Source organism: Ceratotherium simum, chromosome 11, assembly GCF_057802395.1.
Source record: "Ceratotherium simum simum isolate JZ-2026a chromosome 11, ASM5780239v1, whole genome shotgun sequence".
NCBI lineage: Eukaryota > Metazoa > Chordata > Mammalia > Perissodactyla > Rhinocerotidae > Ceratotherium > Ceratotherium simum.
In genome coordinates, this window is record NC_141910.1 from 54,350,368 (window position 1) to 54,370,443 (window position 20,076).

The window sequence follows — 20,076 nt, forward strand, 5'->3', positions numbered from 1 at the left end:
CTTTAACCCTCACTCCCTGGCACTGCTTCCTTCTCCTCTCCCACAGCACCCAGCACTTACCTAACTGCATTTCTTAACTATTTATAAGTCTATTTACTTGCCCATAAGCCAGCAAACCAGGTTCCTTGGAGGCAGGAATTTCAGCCTAGCTTAATTTTGCAACCCAATGCTATGGCTAACACCTAGTGGGCCCTCAATAAATGCTTACTGAATAAACAAAATCAAACTGTATGAACCAGTAAGGGTGAAGGCCAGATTCTAGCTCTTTAGCATTACCATCAAGATGCATAGTCTCTCTTAAAGACCTCTTATTGTAATACTAATGAATTCAAAATTATCACAATTCCTGTAATCAGGGTGTCATTGACAGCCAAGTTAATTAACTACCACAACAGTGAAAAAAAATTCATCATAAAATTATATTCTTGAAACCAAACAAGATATCTCCCAGAACACTTCCTCTCTGAAGCAAAATGATACAATGTGAAACTAGCTGCTACACTAGCAATTAAAACTGTGCCTTCCCTATGTCAGATTAGGTAAACCACAGTAGAAGCTTCACCTTTAGATAAGTGGGAGAATCCTTCAACTACCAAGACCCATCTGAAGAAAGGCTAGGGAGAGGGGTGGAATTCAAAAATTCACATTCAAAATACAAAAGTATCCTTCCGCTATCTAGGAGATGCACAGCTCCCTTTTCCCATACTTCCAAAATGATTTATATTCTTTTACACTTTCATTCCTTCAATAAATATCTGTTGAGCACCTACTCTGTTCACGTGCTAGACCTCAGTCATGCTGAACAAGACAGCTAGAGGCTCTGCCCTCTCAGAGCTCACATCCTACCAGAGAAGGCAGGCACTCAACTAATTATTCAACTAACCGTTTAATAAAACTGCGGTAACACAGAGGAGAACACAAGTGTTAAGAGAGCATATAACACAGAATCCATCCCATGCTCTCTTCTGTACTGAAAATCAATTGTCTTACAGTTTCTTACTACAGAAACCTAATTATCACTCTATGTGTGCATCCCTTTCAGCAGTTATTCCAAATAACTGCCAGGTTTCCAAACTGTAGCTCTCAAATGTACCTCTAGGGAAGATAAAGAAATTAGACTAGTGTAAAGGAAATTTTTCCAATAGCTGCTTTTACAGTATCAATTTTTCTCTACATCTCTTTGCTCTAATATATAGGGTCACATCAGGGAATAAAAATGTCTTTTGAGTGTTTTGTGTCTTTACCCATTTATGGGTAAAGCTGTTTGAATTCAATAAGCATTTATAAAGCACTTACTGTCAAAGACCACATAACGGGGAAGGTGTGATCTTCAGGAAGAAAAGGTCTCTAGGTGCAATTCACATTCCAGTAAAACTGATCACATAGATTTTTCCTTTGGACTCCTTTGGATTCATATTTTTAAATATGAACACAGTACTGAGTAAAGAACCCTTTACTTGAAGTTTAGGTTATAAATTTGGGCCCTCCCGGTTTTTTTAAAGGAAGCCTCGTTATAACTAAAATAACATCAACAAACTATATTTTAGTGAACACTGGACGCTTGCTAAACTGACCTTTGTTTTCCAGGATAATAGGAAACCTACTCTCAGACACAGGAAGTGAGTCAGATAATCTAAGAGGGGAAAAGACAGGAACAGAAAATCACACTCAAGTTTCTCGCAAATTAGGACGTCTATCTAGCTGGAAATATAAATCTAGGGAAGACTACTTATAAGAAAAAGTAGATTCCCTATTACAGACATGGCTGCAAATGAAACAGCTTTCTATTGGCATCCACCCAGAAAGCCAGAACCTAGTAAGGAAGAAAAAGTTTTACACGTCAGAAGAGAGAGGGGCCGGCCCCGTGGCTTAGCAGTTGGGTGCTCGCGCTCCGCTGCTGGCGGCCCTGGTTCGGACCCCGGGTGCGCACCGATGCACCACTTGTCCGGCCATGCTGAGGCTGAGTTCCCCATACAGCAACTGGAAGGATGTGCAACTATGACATACAACTATCTACCGGGGCTTTGGGGAGAAAAAGGGAAGAAAAAAGGAGGAGGATTGGCAATAGATGTTAGCTCAGGGCCGGTCTTCCTCAGCAAAAAGAAGAGGAGGATTGGCATGGATGTTAGCTCAGGGCTGATCTTCCTCACACAAAAAAAAAAAAGAAGGAGAGAGAGAAAGCGAGTAAAGCTTCAGGCAAAACAGGAGGTAACTGGGTTAACAGCCTTCTTTAATGAAAGTTGTAAAGCCCTGGGTTACCAAGAAGGCTCTGGAACTTCTTTCCACTTAAAATTTTAAGACAAGTCAGCATGTCAGTTCAATGTTGCTTGAAAGCAGGGGAATGTACTATGTGACTTTCTAAGGTCCCTTACAGTTTTTCCAATCCCAGTTAGACAAAATCCATTATGATTTTTTCAGTTATTCATTCATCCCACAAATGTTTACGGGGTGCCTGTGCTCAGGCCACGGTGGTCCATAAGACAGTCTAACCACTTGGGTATTACATTCTAATGGGTATACACACTAAAGAACTAATTCCATAAAGGAGCAAAGGGTGCTTTGAGAGCACACTTAAAGGAAAAGGGGTACTTAGAGAATGTTTCTCTGAGGAAGTAATATTTAAGTAAATATGTGAAGATGAACATAAATGGGGAGGGGAGCTACATTCCTGGCAGACATAACATTTCTTGAAGACCTGAAAAAAAAGGAGATGCCTACTAATGCTGAGGGGGCAGACAGTGAGTGACAGAACATGAAGCTGATGACATAAACAAGAACCAGATCATTCAGAGCCGCACAGGTGGTGTTATGGATTTTTGGACTTCATTCCAAGCGCAATGGGAAGACAATGGAGGGTTTTAAGCAAAGGAGTGATGGGACCAAATGCATATTTTTTAAAAGATCACTATGAAACGTAGAGACAGGACTGGAAATGCAAAAGTGGATGTGGGTGAGCGACAAAATTAAGTCATATTCGATTATAATCCAAAGTATAAAATAAATATCCATGAATCCATACTGATATAAATAAATGATTAAATAAATATACATTGGGAAGACAAGACAAATCTTCCATGCAGAATTCCAAACAAACTATGTTGACACTCTGCCCTCAAGGAGGTGAAGCATAACTCTCCACTTCTTAAGTGAGGGCTGTGCACAGTGACCTCCTTCCAAAGAAAGTAACTTTACAGGGAGAAACCTGACAAACACTATCCTGGCCAGGCGATCCAAGTCAGCATCAACAGTGATAAGTCATGTTGATAGCATGTCTTCTTCACACGATGCAGTGAGAACGGCACTTCATCTCTGTGGTCTTCCTCCCAAATACCCATAACTTCTGTCTAATTATAACAGAAATATTAGACAAATCCCAATTGAGGGACATTCTGCAAAATACCTGATCAGAACTGCTCAAAACTATCAAGGTTATCAAAAAGAGAAAACGTCTGAGAAACTATCATAGCCAAGAGGAGCCCAAAGGGACACGACGACTAAATGGAATGTGGCATCCTGGATGAGACCCTGGAACATAAAAAGGACATTAGGTAAAAACTAAAAAAGTCTGAAGAAAGTATGGACTTCAGTTAATCATAACGTGTAAATATTGGTGCATTCATTGTGACAAATGTACCATACTAATGTAAGATGTTAATAACAGGAAAAATTAAGTGTGGAGTATATGGGAACTCTGTACTAGCTTCACAATTTTTCTGTAAATCTATTCTAAAATAACTATTCTAAAACAAAAAGATTACTTAAACTGCATGTGGAGAGTGTGGGAATGGAACTACGCTTCCAGTTTAGGCTAAAAATGATAGAACATACAGGACCTCGTGATTCACTGGCTGGGGGGTCGGGCAGAGTACTGGAAGTGAAAGTGACACAGGTAGCAAGGATGAAAGACTACACCCCAGACTTCTGGCTTGGACAACTGGAGGGTCAGTGGAGTCATTCACTGATAAGGCAGCAGTGGAGAAGAACCAGATTTGGAGGATGGTTAACAACCAGCATTTACCGGAGGCCCCTTATGCGCCAGGCGCTTCGCAAATTCTACAGCTGAGGAAGCCTGTACTGGGAGTAGAGGTGGAGCGCATCAGCAGCATGGCCTCAGCGGTCACTCCTCTCCCCGGGCCTCATCTGCCAAACGACCATCTCCTTCTCCGAAGTTGTATGCAAGAGAGGAGGGTAAAAACTTCATTAAAATGAAGACAAGACACCACAGAAGAGAACTGCATCACCTCTCAAGGGGGCTAAAAAATAATAATGAAGTAAAGAAGCGAAGGGAATTCTCTCGCTCCACTCCCGTCGAGCGGTCTCCTAAGGAAAAGGCAATCCCCTGGGAGGGTGCGGAGTAGGGGCGGCGGGCCTAGGGTGCTCCCACGCACCCCGACCCCAAAGCCCCAAGACTTGGCAAGATCCCCGGAGCAACGCCCGCCAGTCCGCCCGGAGCCACGCGGCACAAGGTGACACGGACCGCGCTGGCCCCTCAGCCGCCTGGGAGAGGCCGGGACGAGGAGGGAGAGGGGCGTCCGCGGGGCCCGCGCTACCTTGTACTTATCAAAGCCAGCCAGCTGCTCCGGGCTCACGTATTCGTAACCAGCCATGACGACGCGGACACCCAGCGCCCACTCGGCAGCGACTCTCCGCAACGACGCTGAGAAGCACGAGCACCACACCGGCTAACTAAGGATGGGAGAACCCGGGCTGGCAAAGGCGGTGGAAGAGCCGCGCTCCGCCCACCACGCACGCGTAGCGCCTAAGCCGCTTCCGCCGCCTCCCAGCGCGCAAGCGCAGAGCCCCCTTCTCCCCGCCCATGGAGGGAGGGTCGCTAGCCTGCTGACGCGGCCCGCCCCCTCACGCCGCCGCAGTCCAATCAGCGTGGATCAGGCAACACTAAGTCCCGCCTTCCAGGTCTCCTAGTGGCTTGATTCGCTAGCGTCAAAATTGGTGAGCTGAGGTAAGGCAAGTGGGGAGGTGAAAGGTCAATTTTCCCGAAGGCTCTGCTCCCGGTCTCTGGGCTAGGCTGGCTAATTGTGTGGTATCCGCGCCTGGGTGGAGATTTGGGGGTATCCTTTTAGTTCGGGGGATTGGTGGAGGGAGTAGGGTGATTGCGTGCGAACCAATTCAGCAGTACCTTGGGGAGGAGGGCTTAGTTCCCTCAAGCCGTGGAGTAAAAGAGCAGAAAAAAGGTCTGTGGCCAGCCGGCTTCCAGCTCCTGGCACGGAGCGCTGCACGCAGGAGGAGCTTAGTGGACGTGATTTATGTAGAGAAGCCGGCGGGAGGCTTTTTGCAGTCGGTAAAGGGGCATGAAAGGGCACTGGAGACAAACCCCTCAGTCAGCGTTGTCTGTGCACCTTGGACCGCCTCACCACACTCGCGCTATCACTGTTCAGGTTAAGATTACTGATGTCCCCGGCCAGATGAAAGCACTGGTCTCTGGAGTCTCTGGGGGCCCTTAAATGCCTTTGCAAGAAGTGCGTTTACATAACTGGAGCCAGTCGTAGAAAGAACACTGGAACAATGGCTAGTGTGTATCAATGTAATAATAACATGTAATAACAGTAATAGTTGCTACCATTTATTGAGCGCCTTCTCTGCGGGGAACTTTCCGTAGGTTATCAGCAACCCCAATAACAACACTGAGGTGGAAGGCATTTTCCCCACTTTGCAGATTAGGAGATCAAAATTCAGATTACCTAACCTGCCCAGGATCATTTAATTACACAGCTGGGAAATGGTCAACCCGACCTAAACAGAGGCCTTTGATGTGGAAGCCACTACCTAAGGGAGCCTCTCAGTCTCTCTGGACCTCTGAAACTGAGGGCCATTATTTTGAGATCTCTTATGTTCTTTACATTCATTCATTCAAAAATATTTATTGGGGACTCAATATATGCCAAGTATATTATTATTTCTGCATATGTCTTATCTCCCCTTCTAAAGTTTAAGATTCTTTTGGGGTAGTAGATATAATGCATCTGTGATACCTGGTACATAATAGATGATCAATAAACTTGAGTGTCATTTTCCCTCACTTACCCTAAGGGGAAGATTTGTATCTTATACATCTCAGTTTTCCCCATGCCCCATAGCCCAGCGGCTTGCAAATGATATCTGCTCAATACGTTTTGTTGAATGGATGAGCAAAGATCTCTTTGATATGCTATGAAGTGCCCAGCTTGGAGAAGGACATTAGAAATGTGAATCTCCCTTTAATTTAAGAAGGAAATTGGCTCAAATGAAAGGAAAACTATGAAACGACCTCCTTGGGCATAAAAGTATTTCCTTTATGCAGGTGCTGTATATAAATCCGTTCTGTGTACCGATAAGAAAACTGAGTTGACACACCTTTGTGCTAAATACAGAGTTTTGGGCAATCCATTAATCAGACTGAGGCTATTGTCCCAAGTCATAGGCTACAGATTTCCTCTGCTATGCATTTCTTCTAATCAATATGAAGAGAAAAAAACTCTTATTATCAAATGTTTTTTTTTTAAAGAGTGAAGTAAGGTCGAGAGCTCCTTTTTTTTTTTTTTGAGGAAGATTGGCCCTGTGCTAACATCTGTTGCCAGTCTTCCTCTTTTTTCCTTTTTCTCCTCAAAGCCCCAGTACATAGTTATGTATCATAGTTGTAGAGTTGTATCTCTTCTATGTGGGACACTGCCTCAACATGGCTTGATGAGCAGTGAGTAGGTCTGAGCCCAGGATCTGAACCGTGGAAACTCAGGCAGCCGAAGCAGAATGCATGAACTTAACCGCTACGCACCACCAGGCCGGCCCCTCAAATGGTTTTTAATACAAAACCTTTGCTTACCCGTCTGAAATATGAACTTCATAGTTGAAAAACATATTTTAGTTAATTGTGGGAAGCCATAAAAATGTGTCTTGAGTACAACCTAATAATAGTTCATAAACTGCACTTATTGTTAATCACTTTAGATGTAAGCAAACTCAAAATGACATTTCTGATTGTGTAAAATTCTTTTCCTAGCTCTGATATTTTCTTCAAAAGTAATGTTTTTAAAACAGCAGCTTTTGATTTTGTGAAAGCAGTTACAATTTGCTGCCTCTCTTCTGCCAAAGTTTGTAACAAGTTTGAATCAATTATAAGTCAGTCTGAGAATTTCTAAACTGAAAACACACAGTTTTGTTTATACTTTGACATTTGTCACTTAACTGGCTGTGTGATCCCAGACAACTTATTTCACATAACTCCAGTTCTCTTTTTTGAAAAGAGAGCGTTAGACTAAATCTCTAAGACCCCATTCATCTCTGAAATGTAATGAAACTATATCATTTAACTGCTCTGAAATAAAGTCATCTGACCTGGAAAATGATTAAAGTTCTTGTCGTACCTTACGGTTATTACATAGAGCATGTGAAGTGATATGGCTTAAGCCTGTTAAATTAAGCCCATACAAATATACGATATTATTTTTCCAAAATTCCATGAATCCTAGACCTGGGTGAGCTTTACCAGGCACTCTCACCTGGAAAGGGAAAATTTTCAACTAAACACATTTGCCTTTGTAACTGAATCACCTTCCTGTCTCCTCTTTCCTGAATTTCATTCCAGGAGGCATTTATCCCCAAGGCAGCCCAGAGCTGCGAGGGATGGCTTCACATTGACCTGGCTATTACCTTCTGTACCCTGTGCAATCTCTTCCTTCTGCACCACAATACTGAGCATAGTTTGTTACTGCCTTGCTTTACTTGTCTGCCTCCTCATCCATAGAAGTTTCTCTCTTCTCCATCTCATACACTCAGGATCAGGTTTTTTGCCTTCCAGAATGATAATCATAGAAAATATTTGTGCTAGAAACAGCGTTAGCACCTTTGTGATATAACATGGAAAAAAAAGTGTTTTAATTCCTAGAATTCCATTTTATTTAGTCTGAAGTAAGAGGATGTCAGATAAATGGAGATATCTAGAAAATTGGAAGTTAGTTAAGGACTAATATAGTCAATAACTCCAATATAAGTTATTAAAGCCATAAAAATGGGCCAGGTTTCCCAAGGAAGCTTCTAAAGAGATATTGATTTGGTTTGCATTTTAAAATAATAATAATGTCTTATATTCATAAACTCTATGATTCTCAAAGCAATTTTACATCTCTCTAGAACAACTCTGAGCCGTGGGCCAGGTAGTGGTTTTAATTGTACAGAATGGAACAACAGAAGAATTATATATCTTGCCCAAAGTCACCCTGTTTGTTTATGATAAATCTGGAATAAGAGCTCAGGTCATCAAACCTTTAGTTGAATAATTTTTCCACTGAACCATGCTTCTACACGTTACCATGGTAAGATGTTAAAAAAAGAAAATCTGCAAGTCAGTTTTTAATCAAAACTGGAGAAAAAAACTAGGAAGAACTGAACAGATTCATTACATTGCTTACTGTTTCTTAAAATTGGAATTCCCTGGCTGGAGTAAACCTTCTCAAGTTGGGTTTTGTCTGCCTGGTTTTTGCTGTATTTTACATTTTTCAACCATAATCCTACTGTGTAAGAATGTATAGAGAACTCTGAGTGGGTCATCAATCATATTCTTCATCACAGAAAAAGTCTGCAATATGCAGAGATTCAGCATAAACTAATGCCGCTTTGTACCTGCTACTTCCCATGTCAGTGGAGGGGGTGGTATCTCTTCTATGCTGTGACTTGTCATCCTATCAGCCTTCCAATGGTTTTCTGGCTATTTTTGTGCTCCTGACCTTTGAACACTAAGTCAGTGGTGTCAGTAGTCATTAAAACCAAGAGAGGCAGTACAAAGGTTCAGAGGGAACCAGGGGCCCAGTGTGATATGAGGTAAGAATAAAATCACAGGTCTAGTAATTTATTTATTAGACCCTCTACATACTTGCCATTCTTATTTTGAAGATGAGTGATTATTTCTCTTTGAAATAGTGAGCATGACTGTAACAAAAAAGCAGAATTATTTTTAAAAACTGATTGCAGGCAAAGTTTTACACTGTGTAAAGTCTTATTTTCAGCATTCTTGAAGTTCTGGTAGTGACCCAGCATCTGTATTTTCTGAGCAGAGAATTGATACATCTCCTACACACATATCCTCTTCTCCATTATTACTGCACTAGAATAGAAGCAGAATTCTAGGTAAACCAAGTACAGGTCATACCGATGGGTGGCCATAGTGGCATCACCTCTGTTGTGCCTTTCTCCTTATTCCTGTTTGCCTTGTCTAATGTCAGGTCTGCAGATATAACCGAATGTAACCACTATTCTTTTTTATTATTATTATTTCAATTTGAACATACAGCCACACCAAGAGACCCCATTTTTGAGTATGGATCATTTTTGTCTTCATGAAACTTTGAGATCATTGGAGTTGAGATCGATGGTTATTTGGTTTTGGTAGAAGAGAAAGGTACTAGCAGAAAAAAACCTAAGAGGAGCAAGAGAGTAGGAAATATTGCTATGATCCATTTTCATGTAGGAATCCTCAAAAGCCTGGGGTAGGGATTAAGGCAATAGTTGCCAACCTACATATCTACTACATAAGCCTTTGAGATCTTCCTTGATATACCCAAGGCCATGCAGCCTGCTTGACCAGAACTCTAGCAGAAGCTGGCTCTACTTTTAGGAAACAAGATATACAAATATGAAATAATGTGTAAAAGTAACAACTTCATTATCTCTTCATATATCCTTGTTGAACGCTAGCCATGTGCCAAATATAGATACCATGATAGACCTTGGAGATACAAAGTTGAATAAAATATGGACCCCAGGCAAGGAGTACATTATTAGTGCATTCTGTGAATGACCAGTACCATCCAATGCCCTGGCTCTTTATAGATTCTCTCTTTCTTCCTTCCTCCCCTCACCCCTCCTCTCCTTTTTAAAAATTCACTGTTAAAGTGTGAGATATTTTATCTTTGGCAGAGAATTCATTTAAAGACAGGAAACAAATGGTTGGAAACAAAAGAAAACTCTCTGAATAAAGACTTGGAGATCTCACAGGGATTGATTTAATATTTACACAAATAATCTACAGTCATGCATTACTTAACCACGGGGATATGTTCTGAGAAATGCATCGTTAGGCAATTATCTCGTTGTGTGAACATCGTAGAGTGTACTTACACAAACCTAGATTGTTTTTTTCCCCAACCAGAATCCAGTTTCTTACTCATGAGACACCAGGGTAGAACTGTTCCTTGCCATCCTCCTATTTCAGTAATTGCCTGAATTTCCCTGAAACGGTGACACACTTCACTTCTCTACATTTAGGAAGGACAGTGGCTAACTCAGCAGCAGGTGACTGTCTTGAGGATGCAGTAGACAAGGAAGCCAGGCACGCTGGCTCAAACCGGGAGCTAGGGTTTGTATAGCTGTCTCCGACTACAAAAATCACATGGATATTAGTTCAAACAGTGCACTGAAATAAGCAGTGGTTTAGTTTTGAAACCTGAATCCTTTGAAAAATTAATCTGAGGTAAAATGTTTAAAATCATTTTTGACCTTTAGCTTGTCAATCTGCTAGAGCTTGTCCTAAAGCTGATAGTCAAAGCAGGATAGGTGTGGTCACCTGTGGCATGGGTACGGCAGACCTGCCACGTGAGCTGAAGCTACAACTGGGAAAACTATATGAGAATCTGGCGCTTGCTAGTGTTTTGGGCTTCCTGATGACATCCCCCTCCCCAAGTAAAAATTACGTCATCAGCTGTGATAGTAAAAAAGAGAAGAAGTTCCCACTGCCAGCTCTGGCCTTCACCCCAAGGCCTCTTCTCAGAGTGATGGGGACTGGTCCTAGGGATCCAGGGCAGGAGTTAGTGGCATCCACGAACAAGAACTACATCCGTAAACAATAAGGAGAAAGCCAGGTGATGGATGAAACTTATAGGAGGCCTTTTAACAGGCCTAATAAAAGAGTCACATCCAAACTGGAACGAGCTGTTAACAGTGTCCCTTAAATCTCTCTGGAAGGAAGGAAAGACAATTACATTCACAAGTTCCCATCTCTGCTTGCTTGTGCTCCTCTAGGGCATCTGTGAGGCCTGGGATTCTTCACCACCTGTCAGAGAGGTGTGTGCTGACTGTCTGTGGCCTGCAGGTGGCTCCCGGAGGAGGAGTCCATTTCGCAGTCTGAGTCTGAGGCTCAACTGACAGGTAACTGGTACTATACACCTAGGCTATGTGGTACTAATCTTATGGGACCATCATTGTACATGCGATCCGTTGTTGACTAAAACGTCATTATGCAGTACATGACTGTAGAAGGTAGGGTACAGAAACAACTCTTTGAACTTAGCCTTTCATAATGAAATGTGATATCACTAGGCATAAGCTGTAAGAAAATACACTTTAAAAAGTTAAGCAGGGCCGGCTCTGTGGCTTAGCGGTCAAGTGCACGTGCTCTGATGCTGGCGGCCCGGGTTCAGATCCCGGGAGCGCCCGGAGGCACCACTTCTCCGTCCAACGCGAGGCCGAGTCCCGCGTACAGCAACTAGAAGGATGTGAACCTATGACATACAACTATCTACTGGGGCTTTGGGGGGAAAAAGCTGAATAAATTAAAAAAAAATCTTTAAAAGTTAAGCAGATGTAAAAGTTATTTATTGCCACATAAATCATGCAAACCTTAGTAGCCTAAAATAATAATCATTTTATTTGCTCATAATTCTGTGGGCCAGCAGTTTGGGCTGGGCTTAGCTGGGAAGTTCTGCTAGTCTTGCTGGTTTTATTGTTATTCCAAGAGGGCATAAGTGGAAGCTGCAAGGCCTTTCAAGGCCTAGGCTCAGAAGTCACACAATGTCACTTCTGTCTCATTCTACCAGACAAAGCAAATCATAAGGCCAGAGCAGATTCATGGGAAGGAAAATAGATTCCTCCTCTTAATGGATGGAATGGCAAAGTCACCTGGCAATGCACAGAGGGATGGGAGGAATTATTGCAACCATCCTTGCAAACAATCTACCAATTCAGATTAGCTGCTGTAGCTAAGGGACAAGACGGTAAGTAAGCTTCATTAGGGAGAGCTTTGGAAACCACTAAATTACACTTGAATTATTTTAAGGTATTCAGAAAAAGAATGTCGAAAACAAACTAATATAAGTGATTGAGGATTTATGAATAATCCTGTGTTCCTGGGAGATCAAGCATGTGCATGCGTGTGTGTGTGTGTGTGTGTGTGTGTGTGTGTGTGTGTGTGTGTTGGGAAGAGGAGTCAGAGAAAGAAGAATCAAGACAAAAGTGATGCAAAGCGATCAAGGGAGGAAATAATCACAGGCAGTGTGAGCTGATGAAAAATCAAATAAGAAGTCTGAAAGCATCTATCTGATTTAGCAACAAAGTGGAGGAGCCTAGAAGCAGCCGTTTCAGTGGCGTTGCTGACGTTGGAAACCAGACTGGAGAGAGTCGAAGAGTGAGTGGGAGGTTTGGAAGTAAGAGACAGCTTATGTTGACTAAACAAAACCTGTGACAAGGGTTTTTACTACCTTAGTTTGTTTTTGACATTCTTTTTCTGAATACCTTAAAATAATTCAAGTGTAATTTAGTGGTTTCCAAAGCTCTCCCTAATGAAGCTTACTTACCGTCTTGTCCCTTAGCTACAGCAGCTAATCTGAATTGGTAGATTGTTTGCAAGGATGGTTGCAATAATTCCTCCCATCCCTTTGTACAGGCCCCATTGCCAGGTGACTCTGCCATTCCATCCATTAAGAAGAGGAATCTATTTTCCTTCCCATGAATCTGCTCTGGCCTTATGATTTGCTTTGTCTGGTAGAATGAGACAGAAGTGACATTGTGTGACTTCTGAGCCTAGGCCTTGAAAGACCTTGCAGCTTCCACTTATGCCCTCTTGGAATAACAATAAAACCAGTAAGACTAGCAGTAAAACCCACAGTACTTATAAAGCTTCTATTCCTCTGTTCATGCCTGGCTAATTCCCTCACAACCTCCAAGATTCACCTTGATTTATTTCTTCCAAGAAACCTCTTTTGTTCCCATTCCAAACCTACTCTCACCTCCTCCTACTAGACAGTTCTATTCCCCCATGCTCCCACAACATCTTGTGCATATCTCTTTCTTCATGCTTAAATGTTATGAAATTATCTATTTTCTTATCTGTCTTACTGGACTGTAAGTGCCTTGAGAGTAAGGACCGCATCTGTAGACCCCTGAACCTGGCATAATGCCTAGTACTCAATAAACCCTCAGTAAACTTTTGTTGAATTAAATTGAAAGAAATGTATGTTGCTAGCAGCAACAAGTGTTCTAAAACTCTTCATATTCATTGACCTAGTAATTCCACTTCAGAAGAATATACTTCCAGGAAATAATCTGAAAGAAAAGAATCTTTGTTGCCAAGATTTATAAGGAGCCATATTTATCATTGCAGAGGGAAAATGCAAGCAATCAAAATGCCCAGTGAAATAAGAACCCAAACTATAAACTATGGTCAATCAATGTGATAAAATATCAGTCATTAACAAGATAAATGAGTGGGTGCAAAAAAATGGAGAAAACCCCAGAAAATAACAAGTGTTGACAAGGATGAGGAGAAATTGGAATCCGTGTGCATTGCTGGTAGAATTGTAAAATGGTGCAGCCTCTGTGGAAAAATGTTTGACAATCCCCCAAAAAGTTAAATATAGAGTGATCATATGACCCAGCAATTCCACTCCTAGGTATATACCCGAAAACTTGTACATGAATGTTCATAGTAGCATTATTTATAATAGCCACAAAATGGGAACAACCCAAATGTCCATCAACTGATGAATGAATAAACAAAATGTGGACATCCATGTAATGGAATATTATTCACCCATAAAAAGGAATGAAGGACTGATACAGGCTACAGCATGGATGAACCTTGAAAATATTATGCTAAGTGAAAGAATCCAGACACAAAAGACCATATATTGTATGATCTCATTTATATGTAATGTCTAGAATAGGCAAATCTCTAGAGACAGAAAGTTGATTAGTGATCTCCAGGGAATGGGGATGAGGAGGATTGAGAATAATTACTAACAGGTATGGAGCTTCTTTTTGGGATGATGAAAATGTCCTGGAATTGGATAGTGATGATGGTTGCACAACATTGTGAATATACTAAAAACCATTGAAATGTACCCTTTAAAATGGAGAATTTTATCTTAAGTGAATTTTATCTCAATAAAAAAAGACAAAATGGATTATTAGTGTTATATTAAAAAGCAGAAAATAACACATACATACTTCTTACAACTGAAAATGTATTGATAACCAGAGGAAAGACAGAGGAATTCATGAATTGGGTGTTTTTAATTAATGGGCTTTTTATCATTTTAGGTAAAGTTGTTTCAAATTTAGTACTTTTAAAGGCATATGTGCCAGAACATTATAGCAAATTGTGCAAAGCCAAAACTGTAGAATCTAAAGTTCTACAATATAGTATAAAACTATAAAGTTCTATCATTCTATAAAGTAGGAGCAGACAAGTCATTGTACTAATAGGGTGGCTGTTTAGGATAACCTGTGTTTTATTGGTGGGGAGATGGTCATAAGGATTTGATGTAAGCGTCAGCAAATTCCTCATATTGGATTTCTCTTTCTGGTTTGGCATGAGAATAGGAATAGGAAAGGCCAAAGGGATAAATTGAGAAGCAAGCCGTTTAGATAGCCATCAGCCAGCGAACTCTTGAAAGCAGTAGGTAGGTAATCAGCAGAAAGTGAAATAACAGCTTCTCTAGAGAAATTTGAAATAAAGAAAGAAGGCATTAAGACAGACTTTAGAGCCCAAACTGCTACAAAGGAATAAGACTTGCAAATAAAAAAAATAGGTAGAAGCCAAAGGGATAATTAAGTCAGGATAAAGCACTTTTTATAGGTAATTTAAAAAATCCCATCTTTGCACAGTCACAGCCCTTTAAATTTAATAAAGTGCTGGAAGTAAAGACTTTTAGAAATAAAAGCCTAGGTATGTATTAGAAGAAATAATTCTCTCGTAAGAGAAGGCATCTGTGGCTGGGGTCCCTGACAGCCATGGCCGTCACCACCCAGGCCCTGGAGAGGAATTGCTCTTGAAAGGTGACTGTGAGAAGACTGAGGAGGAGCTGGAAGAGGACAACAGGAGCTAGATGAGACCCAGGAGGAGAGAACAGAGATGTTCTGTTCTGACAGAACATGTCTGTCAAGAGATGTTCTCGGAGAGGGTTGGGTCCAAGGCCAGAGCCACTTTTGATCGCTCCCTCTTTGTGGTTCAGAAAATGTACAGGTTTTCCAGGGCAGCCTTGTGGGTTGCGGCCACTGCCTTTATGACCCTGGCTCTTCCTGTCGTCTTCCAGACTGAAAAGCTGCAAATGCAACAACAGCAGTCACTGCAGCAGCACAGATCCTTTCAGGGCCCAACACAGAGCCATCAGGAGGAATGCCAGGCACTCTACCTTAGCTTCCCGGAAAGATCCAGATTGCTACTGCTGTATTTGAGCTGTCTTGGCAGGGAAAAAATTAAAATTCAGTAGTGTTTGAATTGCTGATTATTTGGATTACTTTTATTTTTATTTTAAATTTTGACACATTGATCTATCCAAACCTGGTGAGGAGAATTCTCCATACTTTATCTCACAGAGTCCCTCATCTGTCCCCTGCACACTGTCCTGACCTATATCTTCTGTCTTCATTCCGATACCAGAGTGCAGCAATGCAGACCGTTACTTCAGCTCTGGCCACCCCACCCCCTTCACTAAATGGCTCCTAACTAGAAGATTCCCCTTGCTATCCCATTGTAGAGTAGGAACTGATGCCAGTGGGAGAGATGTATTCCTGCCCTTAATGACTGTTTGGATTTTATTTTAGAATGGAGATGCTGGGGAGGCACACGCATGCATTATGAAACAGACCAAACGTGTTACAGCTGCAGTGTGAAGCAGCCAGTGTGAATTCCTATGTGTGTTGGAGGGGAGAAGGGCGGGCCCCCAGCAGCATCAACCACAAGATGGGACTGTGGGGGACAGAACAGGGGCTCATTTCCTTTGTGCATTTTGGCTGTTAGACCTCTGTGTGCGTTAAAAAATAATAGAAAAAAAAGTTAGCACTCAATTTTTGCCTTTAAGTATTAAAATGATTCAAACTGGAAGAAAAAAAGAAGGCATCTGTGTGCTTTTAAAGACATACTATATGGTACATCCATAAACTTATCTTTTAGCAGAAAAAGCATAAGGATGAGTCAACTGCTCTCTTAGCAGTCAACACCAGGAAAGTTTCCTCATCCCTCTACTCAGCATCGTCGTTATCCGTTTTAACCATAACATAGAGAAAGTAGTATGCTTGATATGCATATACCACCACCAGGAATTAACAGGCGATAGTTAATCTTTTGCCCTACGTGCTTCAGAGCTTTTTTTTTTTAATGTTTCAGCAAAAGCTCTAGGTCTTCACCATCTCTTTCCTTTTTGTCCCCAGAGTTAACTACTATCTTGAAGCTGTTGTTTATCATTCCTAATCATATTTTTACACCTTTATTACATATGTTCATATCCAGATTCAATACAGTATTATTTTGTGCCCATGTGTGTGTGTGTGTGTGTACGTAAATGGTATCCCGCTGTTCCTAACCTCTTACAGCAGTTTTTACACTTAACATTGTTTTGAGGTTGATCCATATCAATACATATAGATGTAGTTCATTCATTTTAATTTCTGCATAGTTTTAAAGTATGGTAGTATATTGTAAAACTATCTACAGTTTATTTATCCATTCTACTACTGATGGATGGTAGGTCGTTTCCACTTCTTGGGCCATTCTTTTTTTTTTCCCCCAAAGCCCCAGTAGATAGTTGTACGTCATAGTTGCACATCCTTCTAGTTGCTGTATGTGGGACGCAGCCTCAGCATGGCCGGAGAAGCGGTGCATCAGTGCGCACCCAGGATCCGAACCCTGGCCACCAGCATCGGAGTGCGAGCACTTAACCGCTAAGCCATGGGGACGGCCCGGGCCATTCTTTAATAAATTTCCTTTCTAAAATTTTTTTAAATTCACAGACTCTCAAGAAAAAACAACCTGAGAACCAGATTCAAGTAAAAAACAACTTCTTTGTGTATTTCTTTTGTGTGTATGAGAGCAATACGAAAAGTTGTGGTCATTTCATTTTTAAAAATAAGAACAGGAAACATAACACTTTTTAAGTAAACAACTCAAAAGCAAAATATATACTTTGGTTCGTTTTATAACCAGAAAGGGAGCCATAAGTACTTTCAGTTTCTAAATTACACATTTCTCAATTGCTTTAATTTTTTCAACAAGCCTGCATTGCTGTGATAATCTAAAATCAAAGCTGCTTTTATTTTTTTATAAGTTGTTTATTTGCTTGCTTTTATATTTTTAAGGTAGGTGCTCTGTTGTTGTCCAAACACAGTGGAGTCTTAATTAAATGCAAACTCCTGTTTGGTGGGATTTATTCTTTAGCTCTGAGATAAAAGTCCAAACTAATTCTACCCTAGATTTAAGGAGAGAGAGTGGTACCCACCCTTGTTTTTATTTGACCTGGGTATGGTGTGATCAGTTTACTTCCCATTGGCCATTGTGACTCATCAAATGGCCTCTACCTCTCTCGTTATACCAATTAGACTTGAGGAGGCTGGATTTTAACCTGTAAAGGATATTTTAAAAAGGAATGACTTGAGTGTTCTAAGAATACTTGAGAATATTCTTAGCTCTTCTGTAATGCATTTACAGAAGGGTTTTAAAAAACATGTAATAACGATGATTATAAGAGTGCTACCTATTTGCTACAAAGAGAACAGTGTTTTAAGGGAATGAATGTGATTGCCACTTTGTAATTCATTTAGAGAATTGTTTAAAAACACATGTAATAAAGATGGTTATAAGAGTACTGTGTGTATGCTACTTTGAGAAGAGTCTTATTTAAGGGAATGGGTGTGATAAGCATTGTATAATGCACTTAGAGATGTGTTTAAAAACACATGTAATAAAGACGGTTACAAGTGTGCTAAGTGTCTGCTACTTTGAGAAGAGTGTTATTTCAGGGAAACTTGAGTAACTTGAGAGTGAAGGAGTTCAGGAGGAAGACCCCATAGAGTTTTATGAACTTCTGGGATCATCTTGCAGTTGTACATGCGTGGATTTAACCCTGAAAAGCATACCATGGACTTAGAACTGCACTAAGAGATATGCCATCACCCAAGTCCCAGACTGGCCACTGGGTGGCACATATATGCTACAGATCTGAATAGCACTGCAATGACTTGAAAAGAGAACTCATGTTGAAAGCACAATCCACAGTAAGTTGGTCAGAACTTGTGACCTAAAGCAAACCAGGTCAATTGCATGTTAACACAGAAATATCAGCGTTTTCCATAGGATTTAAACAAGATCCATAGCCTCATAACATAATATTCAAATGTCCAGGATGCAATCCAAAACTACTTGGTATATGAAGAACCATGAAATTTCACTCACATAGGAAAAAACAATCAATAGACACTGAGGCTGAAATGACACAGATGTTGGAATTATCAGAATAAGACATTAAACAACTATTATAAAAGTGTCATAAGTAAGTATGAACACTCTGGAAAAGATGAAAAGTCTCAACGAAGAAATAGAAAACATAAAGAACCAAAAGGAAATATTAGAATTCAAAAATACAATAACCAAAATTTTTTAAATAACTGCATTGTCTTTGTATAGTTTCCTATTGCTACTGTAACAAATTACTACAAATATAGTGGCTTAAAACAAAACAAATGTAGTATCTTACAGTTCCAAGGGTCAGAAGTCTGAATTGAATCTTATAGGGTAAAAAGCAAGATGTCAGCAGGGCTGCATTTCTTCTGGAGACTCCAGGGAAAAACCCATTTCCTTGCCTTTTCCAGCTTCTAGAGGCTGCCTGCATTCCTCGGCTCATGGTCCCTTCCTCCATCTTCAAAGTACATCACTCCACCCTCTGCTTCCATTGTAGATCTCCTTTTTTGGCTCTCACATTCCTGTCTCCCTTTTATCAGGACTCTTGTGATTACAGTAGACCCACCCAGATAATCCAGGATAATGTCCCTATCTCAAGATCCTTAATTTAATCGCATCTGTTGTTCACAACAGAGAGAAAAAATGTAACAGCTAGATCTTAAGTTAGCATGAGAGAATCCATCTTAGGGAAAGGAAGCAATATTGTAACTATGACCCTAACTCACTAGTCTCTATGAATGCCTTCTGGCCTGCATGTAGCCTAGATGATTAAGCACTTTTCCCTTTTGCAAAATACATGATCTGCTAGTTCTATGACTCTTGCTTATGTATATCTCCCAACTGTGATAAGAGGATAACTTTGTTCTCTGAGTTCCCGAGGAACATGATGACCTCCAGAAACAAAAACTCTGCATTGGTACCCATCACGAATGACAGAAGAAAGAGATAATGTGGCCCCTTGAAGTTCATCACACCAGAAGCTAGGCATCCCTAAACCCCCTCTTTCCCTGCCCATTTCCCCTATATAACTGCCTCAAGAATCTATATAATTTTAAGATGGTTCTTTAGGACATTAGTCTGCCATCTTCCGATTATGCTAGCTAATCATATAAAACTTTCCTTTCTCAACTACTGACTCATTTGCAATTGATTGGCACTGAATTGCAGTGCCCCTTTTTGCTTGGTTACAAAAAGATTGAAAAACTGAACAAAGGCACAAGGGGGTCTATGGGAAAATACCAAAAAAGTCTAACATTTGTGCCATTAGAGTCCAAGAAAGAGAAGAGAAAGAATGTGGTGCAGAAAAAATATTTGAAGAATGGCTGAAATGCTCAAATTTGATGGAAGACATAAATTTACAGATGCAAAAAGCTCAGTTAATCTAAAACAGGATAAGTCTAAAGAAAGCCCACATCATAGATACATCATTACTGTTAAAGACAAAGAAAAAATCTTGAAAGCAGCCAAGGAGAAATGATAGATTACTTAGAGGGAAACAGGGCCGGCCCTGTGGCTTAGCGGTTAAGTGCCCGCGCTCCGCTACTGGCAGCCTGGGTTCGGATCCCAGGCACGCACCAACACACCGCTTCTCTGGCCATGCTGAGGCCACGTCCCACATACAGCAACTAGAAGGATGTGCA

At 40.9% G+C, this 20,076-nt stretch overlaps 1 protein-coding gene and 1 pseudogene across 1 annotated transcript in view; one reads left to right on the top strand and one right to left on the bottom strand.

Annotated features, from left to right (window-relative positions):
• The window catches only part of SELENOI (selenoprotein I), a 51,825-nt gene extending 47,106 nt beyond the window's left edge, over positions 1-4,719 (bottom strand). Inside the window, exon 1 of the mRNA XM_004418262.3 lies at positions 4,551-4,719. Within this exon, the coding sequence (XP_004418319.2) occupies positions 4,551-4,607 (57 nt within the window). The 5' untranslated portion in view covers positions 4,608-4,719. The remainder of the gene's footprint in view (positions 1-4,550) is intronic.
• A 5,840-nt stretch (positions 4,720-10,559) lies between these two features.
• On the top strand, positions 10,560-15,709 carry LOC147916007 (uncharacterized; annotated as a pseudogene).
• Positions 15,710-20,076: the final 4,367 nt, after the last annotated feature.